Genomic DNA, 9,182 nt, shown 5'->3' with positions numbered 1-9,182 from the left:
TGTTTTGTTAAAAGTTAAATATATGATGTGCATTTCAATAATGGACAGAAAAATAGGGATGTAAAATAAAAAAATAAAAATTTTGACTAGTTTTATTTAAACTAGAATATGGCATATGGCAACTGATTTTGAAAAATACTTATAAAACAGAGATTTTGAAGCGGTTTTTATAGATAACGATGATCTCTTAATGCTCATTTTAAAAGGCTATCTATTTTTCTCTATTGATTACTTATTAGATGAGTTTTTAAAATATCTAGTATCATTGCAATAAAATGATTTGCCACGAGTCATTACTAGAATAGCGCAATGAGAAAATGTTTATGTTGTAGCAACAAAATAACATTATTTTATATCCATAGTCCTTACATACTTCCATTACTTTCATTTTAGACATGTACGTTTTACTTTACTATCATCGATATTTAAAAATAATATATAGCATTATTTCTCCCAAACTTGTTATCGCTCATACAGTACTCTACAAGAAACGCTATCGCCTATACCTCACACCATTCGACTCACAATTATAAGTCTCAGATCACACGGAGCGCGAATTACTTGCCGCGCGAATGCTTGTAATTATCACAGTGCGTAGCGGGCCTAACGAGGCTTACGACCGATGCTCAAGGCTTAACCCTGACAGGTTCTGAGACATTTATCTTAATACTAAATTGCGAGAGACGCTCATGAACAGAATTATATGGTGTGAACTAGATATTACTTAAGGTACTAGCGTTTCGCTCGTGTAGGCAAAGAAAATTCTAATGGAGATGAGATGTTTGAGGTAAAAAGTATAATGAAATAGTAAGAAGTATATCTAGCCTTCTAACTTTCACGGAAACAAAAATCATATCATAAAATCGCACTATTACGTCGCGAATGAAAGATAAATAAACAAACACACTTTATTATTAAGGTTTTTAGGGTTAAACTCCAATCGGATCATGTAGCTTATGGAAGGTACCTTACCCTCTGTAAAATCAGTTCGGTAACTGTCACTAAATATAATCCTATACGAAATATTTAGATCAGAAATGGCTGATTTGCTTGTATCTCCACTCTTATCATTTACTATGTGATGAATGTGAATTACCTACACACAATTGGGTGACACAATTTTCCTTATACCCATAGCTAGTCTCTAGTAGGTACACTCTATTATATTATGTTAAAAATGGTTCCTTGAATATTTTCTGTGAAAAAGAAGTGTATTACAAGTTACTGCATAATAATGGATCTTAGGAAAGAACACACTAATTGTATAAGCGAGTGATGCCAACATCTAGCAATAAATTCTACTTGATTCTACTAGATGCAGATTAATGATAGCATTATATTTGTGCACTAGGTGAGCTAAATTCACACCTGGTCGGGATTTAATTAAAGTTTTCAGCGACACAACACCTATCACTCACTTGCACACAGAAGCTCGGAAATACAGAGGAAAGCTAAAATGACGAAACGAGCATCCTAAATTATCTAGGAATCATGGTTTGAAAATGGTACTTGTTATTTGTTTGATATAGCGATTTAAATGTTCAAAAGTGTTAGAGTATAAAATCATTTTAATCAGGAATTTTCATAGAAATATTGAATATAAATTTTGTTGGACTAGGTATAATTTTTTTAACTTTTCATTTACCAGATTATTTCTTTTTAAATGTCCTTTATATTGTTTGTCAATTGTCACATACATATTTAGAAAAAAAAAACAAAGCCGGAGCATTCACTCTTCAGAAAACCTAGTTGAAATCAATTTTACGACCTATGATTTTTTTTATTTTTATTACTTCTAAGAATTCGAATGTTGGAAAATTTTAATAAAATTCATTTCATTAGGCATTACATAGTTTCCGTGTCAGCTCAATATTATGAAAGAACGGCTTAAAAATTAATTGCCCGTGACCTCCGGTACGTTCATTTTTCCATAGAAAAGAAGGTCTTATTGTATTGGTTTAGTTTTCTTTCCGAGAATACGAAGCGAAGCGTGGGCGGGACTGATATTTAGACTAATTATTGTCTAAAAATGTTTCACGACGTGCTTACTATACCTGTTTTGATGGTTTTTGTACACTGAAAAAAAAATGAGATACAGAAACGCTCTCTTATATAGTAATAACAGTATCTAATCAGAATTCGGAAAGTAAGCTGGATAAATATTACCATAAGTTACGAATACACATGACTTGTATAAGAAACTACTTATTCTACATCAAACATCCCAGATATAGACTTTCAATGAAAAATTTTGATGAAGAGAAAAGTTTTATACCTATTCAAATTCATATTTTAAAATAAATTCTCTATATTACAAATTGGAGAAGCGGTAGTAATTTTAAGTAGGTACTCGATAAATTAATTTTTATTTCAAGTCAAATATCAATTTAAATGAAAATTCTAACTTACTATTTAATTTCAAGTGTGCTCAATCATGAGTCATGACCACACAACTTCTTCAAATGTGACCCGACCCTTACATTTCTTTACCTTAATTAATTTGTAAATGGGGATTATTTAAAAGCCTCTGTACCGGGACTGACGGGTCTGTATTATAACAAACAACTTCTATATAATGAAATAATTTCTAAATTAATGAAATTCCCGCGTACGTGCTGTCTATAGGATAAAGGTATATACATAGACTATTACTACTACTATCAACTATTACTACATAGTATAAAACAAAGTCGTTTTCTCTGTCCCCATGTCCCTTTGTATGCTTAAATCTACAAAATTAGCAACATATTTTGATGCACTTTTTTAAACAAAATTAGCAACATATTTTGATGCACTTTTTTTAATAGATAGAGTGATTCAAGAGGAAAATTTTAATATGTAATTTATTAGGTTTTAGACAAAGCGGGCGAAGCCGCGGGCGGAAAGCTAGTACCTATTTACTCTATATTCTATAGGATAAAGATTATTCATTAACTTTTGTAATACATTTTTCTTCTTAGGTCTCGGAATCACATTATAATAAAGAGATTAAATCGATGCACTAATCGTTCTATCATGTAGGTTTTTGAGATTAACGTCGTAATTTATGTGGTCTTATATTTTTGCTCATATTTTATTTTAAAAGATTTTTAATATATTATTCTGACCCCTGTGGGACGTAGCTTTAAGATAGTTTATTTTATGTTTTGTTTTACTACATTATCAACTGCTGTCGTCGTAACCTAATATAAAGGTAATATTATGCATTTACTAAAATATTAAATTAAATAATAATTGCTTATGCATTTACTAAAAAATATAATATAGAAAATATACAAATAGTTCATATCAGCACCTTCTTCCTCCTGTAAGCGCGTACATACATTTCAAATTATATTTAAACCTAGCAACACACCAACAATAATTATTCGTACACTGCAAATACCAACATTCTCACTTGACATATACCACCATAAAATTAAATAACAGGCCATTATTAATCTCAGCCGTATGGAGAATCTAATTTATTAAGAGCTTTTCAACGAATCACTAATCTCCAAGAGAGCTTTTCAACGAATCACTAAATAAAAATGTCAGTTGTTAAAAGTTATGGCTCATAAAGTTTTAAAACTAAAAAAATAAACAGTCTATAGAACTGGGAATAAAAAGTTAACATCTCTGTTTATGAATGTTCGTATTACATCTGTTAATACTCTTGTGATGTGGATTTTCTTTGAGTTGTAAAGCTGGTTACACACTTTAGTTTGAAGTAATGAATGAAAGTCACTAGTTATGAATGAAAGACGTGATCACATTCAAATTCAGATTCAGATTAAAAACTGTATTTATTAGATCAACCCTTATTTCTATTTTTATTCAGAATGAAATAATTCGCTAGTCTGCGATCACTTTAAGAAAATATGTACATAAGACGTTATAATTTTTTTAAGGATTGAACATGCAATTATTTAAGATTCACTTTCGCGTCTATAGACGTTAGATAGATGATATGATAGATGTTTCATGAGATTTTTAAATACATGTTGATTAATAATTTATGTGTGTTTTTGCAACTGTATAATAGTTAAATAAAAAAAAACTACGCATTATAATTTTAAACCATACAGTATACAGTGTGAACACGCTCTACATCTCAACTCCCGTTCGTGTTTTGCCGACTCTATTTTCAGATCCAACGTTTTATTGGCTTTATAATGCTTCCGAAAACACGCTCCTTAAGTGTCTCGGCTATATGTGGCCGGGCTATTTGCTGGCATGTGATTCCGATCCTTGTAATGAAGTGTTGAACTTTATTACGCGACTGCCCCAAACGAGGGTAATGTTTCCTGAAGGCGTTGCAATGATTCAGTTTATAAATGCATGCGTGTATAAAAGTGTATCTAATTTATCAGTTTTTCATTGTAGGAAATAATTTTCAGCCCCTAAAAACATGTCTCTTTTAATTTTGCATAAAGTCCTAACCAGTAACTTTTCTCTTGTTACAGATTCCGAAAACTAAAATGGCGGCGCGAACACTACACAAACTATTAGTTGTAAGCCTGGCGCTAACAACTGTCGCTGCAGACTTCACGGCTAACTGCCCACAGGAATGCAAATGTGTTTGGGCGAGCGGCAACAAGCAGGCCGACTGTTCACAAGCTAACTTTCACGAAATACCCAAAACATTGAGCACGGAAATTCAAATCCTCGATCTCACCGGCAACGAACTGTACGAAATCTCACGACACGCCTTCGAAGATGTCAGATTAATTAATCTAAAGAAACTCATCCTTCGAGACTGCAAATTATTAACCATCCAAAGGAATGGCCTCAGCGGTCTCGCTATCATGATCGAACTGGATTTATCGAAAAACGACCTGAAAACGTTACACGCGGAAACGTTCAGAGAAACCTCGAAAATTAGATGGATACTCCTCAATAATAATAAACTCGAAAAGCTCGAGGATGGTCTATTTAGCAACCTTCCGTTCTTACAAAAAGTCGATCTTAGCAATAACCGTATAGTACAGATCGGTGTCAAAACATTCATGAACGTACCGAAACTTAATATACTTAGGCTCGATGGAAACAAGCTCGAGCACCTAAAAGAAGACGCGCTAAAATCGTTGACTTCCTTGTCCAATTTAGATGTGCACGATAACCCTTGGCGGTGTGATTGTTATCTGCAGCCCTTCAGAAATTGGCTGATGAGCAAAAAGCTTTACACTTCCCCGATATCGTGCGTCGAACCAGCTAAATTGAACGGTAAGCTGTGGAAGGAGTTAGATTCCAGTGATTTTGCTTGCCGGCCGAGCATTGTGTACCCTTCAGTCAAGAGTACGATACGATCAGCTGATAATAACATCACGTTATCGTGTCAAGTCAACGGCAATCCTCTCCCTGAAGTGAATTGGGTCCTTAACGCACAAATAATAGACGGAACATATAGATACCAAGGGGAGATTAAGTATGTATTAACGCAGAGCAATACTGAGAACAGTAGATGGTTGAATTTAACAATAATAGATGCGGGCAGTACGGATAATGGAATGTACTTATGTGTAGCTAAGAACTCAGGCGGAGTTGAAGAAAGAAATGTTACTTTATTTGTTACGCACACTGCTCCTGGAATAGTACCACCTACAGGAATGGATAGCAACATGCTACCAGTTCTAATCGGAGTATCATGTGCAGCAGCCATCTTGCTGATTATCCTTGTTATACTGTGTTACTGCTGCTGTCGAAGACGGTCTTCGGACAAGAAGAAAGCAGATAATTCGAACGGAGAGGCACTTATTGAAGGGTCAGTGATCCCAGAAATGGAAAAGAGCCTGATTACGGCTGTGAATCCTGTGACGAAGCCGCCGCGACGATACGACGTTCCACCATCAATCACCAGTGGCGGCACGGAAATGTCTGAGCTGAATAAAACCCTGCTTGACAACGATTCAGTTTTCGGTAAGTTTTATTAATTTAGCACATAGTTACAGCTGTCATGAATCAAAATTTCCAATTTGTCCGGATACAATTGCACGCAAAATTATTCCCTTAATGGCTGATAACAATTTTCGCCCCGTAAAACAAAATATTCAATTACGAATGTATTTTGTGTGGATAGCTGTGACATTTAAAATTGATGGGAATAATAAGTTTGGAATTTGATCATGCTGTCATAAATTGGGTAATATCTCCAAATGTGTAGTTTATCATATACGTACTCACAACGATTTTAACGTTTCATAGTTAGTAGATGTATCGTGTTAGATAGATTTTTATGTATACCCAATACCGTTGTTAACTATTATATAATGTGACGACTTTCAAATATTACCTAATCCCTTTCTTATTTACTTTTGCAGCTCACAATGACGACGAAAAACGATCGCTCGACTTCGATCATCAAAAGCGATCACAAGATGCACTGAATGGTGACTACGGCCGGACGGACGGTAGAGCGTACCCACCGGACCTGCTCTCCTTCCCCGCTCGAGCAGCTCAGATATCTCCCGCAGCTAGCAACGCGTCCACTGTACCAGACACTAGCAGGCTTCAAGTGAACCCAGTCAGTCCGATCCATTCACCCATATACGGCATGACAACCAACCAAAATATCTTCAGAACGTTACCGTATTCTCGATCGCAGTCACCCTTCACAGCTCCCATCACACCACCAGTAGTAACACCCAGACAAGGATATGTTACGATACCGAGACGACCTCGAGTTCCATCATGGTCTAGTACGGCCAGCACACAAATTTTGCCGAGCGCTGAAGCACAGGAACCGCTTTATGACAATTTAGGCTTACGAACAACTGCGGATGGCAGCTCTGTGCTCTCCCTCAACAAAGCGGGCTTAGAACCACCGTTTTCGCCCATGAGAAACAGACCACTGCCAGCAACTCCGACATCTTATGCCAATTCCCATCCTGTTTACTATGCACCTATTGAGGAACAAGAACCCGCTCCATCACCAGTTCCTCCGCCCTTCACGCCCACGAGAAATAGTATAAGTTCACAATTATCGACCCAGCTCTCTACCCCTGGTCCACAGGAACCTATCAATCCGAGAATGAGTTGGACAGCGAAAAGTACATCAACTCCTCAACCCGAGCCGAGAAAACTTGTGATGGACAATAGAAATTCAGATTCGCATGCTGACACACTGAATCGTAGGGGAAAACCAGAAACAGGCTCGCTCAGGAGAAACGCTAGAATCGAAAAGGAAGACAGTTCTCCATCGAAGGAAGATCCAAGAAAGAATGAAAGCAACATGTCCATGAATCAGTCCGGAACGATGAACAGGAGCGGAAAAATCCCACCGAGGCCCCCACCTAAACCTAAGAAGAAACCGACCACAGACGTGAGTCCCAGCGAGCCGCTGTTCGAGGACGAAGGCGAGGATGGTACGGAAGTGTAGTGCCAACAGCATCTCAGTTATACAATGTGCCAATGAGCTTGTAGTGATAACGTCGCAGTGAATATCAGTGAATAACAATGACAAGTGACATTTGATTTTTGCGGTGCTCGTGTAAATAACTGTCGTGCTAGATTTTTTACTATTGCGTACAATTATCGTATGGACCATTTTAGTTTTAACATAAGTATTGTAATTAGAGTACGCCATCGAGTTAAGGATCGTATTGTACACTTACGTGTTAAGTATTTATTTGTTTGTTTAGACATCGAAACGGTAGCTACTCATCGCTTGCCAATTGCGAAGGCATATCTTGATCCATTTTAAGACTGATTATTATTCTAAATTGGTTCTACATTCCGTGTTTGATCATTGTAATTCCAGATTATGCAAGCCTAACAATGCATTTGTTTTAAAATTAAATTATTTAGGAATATTTGGAAGACTGAAGAGATTTAGGCGCTTTGGACTATTGATCACGTCAATAGTCTGTAGAAAGCGCATTATAGGTGTATCATTCACATTGCGCGGTTTTATACATATTAAATTAGGACTCATTGTAAATCCCATTTTACCAATTAACAGTCAATTACTTCAAGTTGGATTTTAAAATTAACGAGTGCAATAAGCGTGAATCATTTACTAAAGTTTTTAACTGTTTAGTTAATATCATTTTAGTTACGTATACAGTGATTTTTTACATTTTGCCGATCGGAGTCTTTTATTGTAATTATTTTATAGTGCACTTTTTGCGTGAACGTTGCTAAGTTCCTAACATTATTGTAGATTAGCATTTTATATCGATCATGCACCGTTATTTTTATATTTACGTATGTTTTATGAATTATTTTAATCATAGCGTTGTAAATAATTTTAAGTTGTCTTAATGTCTTATATATCGCAAAAACTTAATTCCAATGGTGCGTTTTGTGAATGTATTGTATTCAATTTCAGTTATATTTTCAATTTTAACGAAGTTTTCAGACTTTTTTAAGATGAAATATGTACTGGTGCTTTTATGTCGATATTTATTTTTGTATTCGTAACTTTTTATTCGTAATGGACACTTATGTAAACAATTTATATGTTGACGTTTATTTTAAGTATTAAGTTCGTATTGTGATGATCTTATTTAACTTCAAACTGACCAGAATAGTTTTATCCATTTTATTTTGTATAGATATTGGTATTATATCCAAGAAACTGATGAATTCCATATTTTTATCATCTATTGTGAACAGGGATTCTTTTTTTGCTTAAACCAGCTGGCAGCTATAATTTGGTGACATTATGAAATCACCAACTTTTTACATTTTTTTTTTGAGTTTTTTTATCATTGGTCAGTGTAGACATTTTACCTTAAAATTGTGATGTTTTAACTTCATTTTAACATATGATTTCTATCGTGTATTGTATGTTATTTTATACATAAGAAAACTATTAAGCTTATTTGTATGGAATCGTACAAATTTTATTGTATTCTATATTTTATGTGCAGTCGGTACTTGCATGCATCTGTTAAATATCCGAATAAAATATTTGTTTTAATGATTTTATATGCCGACTGTACTCTGGTGAGTTGTCAGCGCGAAAGTACAATGTATGTATGAATTTCTACAAAGTTTACTGTAGACCTAATGTTTTATAGTTTAAACGCTACATGTAAATACAGACATTATAAACTGATTAAAGCTATATTTCAGTAATAATATGTGTTTTCTTTATCCATTCTCGTAGTATTAATTTATGGTATTTACACATTACATAGTACATTTCCGCCCGCGGCTTCGCCCGCGTTTTCAAAGGAAAACCCGCATAGTTTCCGTTC

General features: G+C 35.0%; 1 protein-coding gene across 1 annotated transcript; it reads left to right on the top strand.

The window, feature by feature from the left end:
• Positions 1-4,449: 4,449 nt before the first annotated feature.
• LOC123701275 lies at positions 4,450-7,873 on the top strand. The gene is made up of 2 exons (XM_045648691.1): positions 4,450-5,898; positions 6,300-7,873. Exons 1-2 carry the CDS (start codon positions 4,461-4,463, stop codon positions 7,355-7,357), a joined length of 2,496 nt encoding a protein of 831 aa, XP_045504647.1. The 5' UTR covers positions 4,450-4,460; the 3' UTR covers positions 7,358-7,873.
• The last annotated feature ends 1,309 nt before the right edge of the window (positions 7,874-9,182 follow it).

This window comes from Colias croceus, chromosome 21 (assembly GCF_905220415.1).
Source record: "Colias croceus chromosome 21, ilColCroc2.1".
In the NCBI taxonomy this organism is placed as follows: Eukaryota; Metazoa; Arthropoda; class Insecta; order Lepidoptera; family Pieridae; genus Colias; species Colias croceus.
The sequence above is the reverse complement of the archived record's forward strand: the minus strand, read 5'-3'. Positions and strand labels throughout refer to the sequence as shown.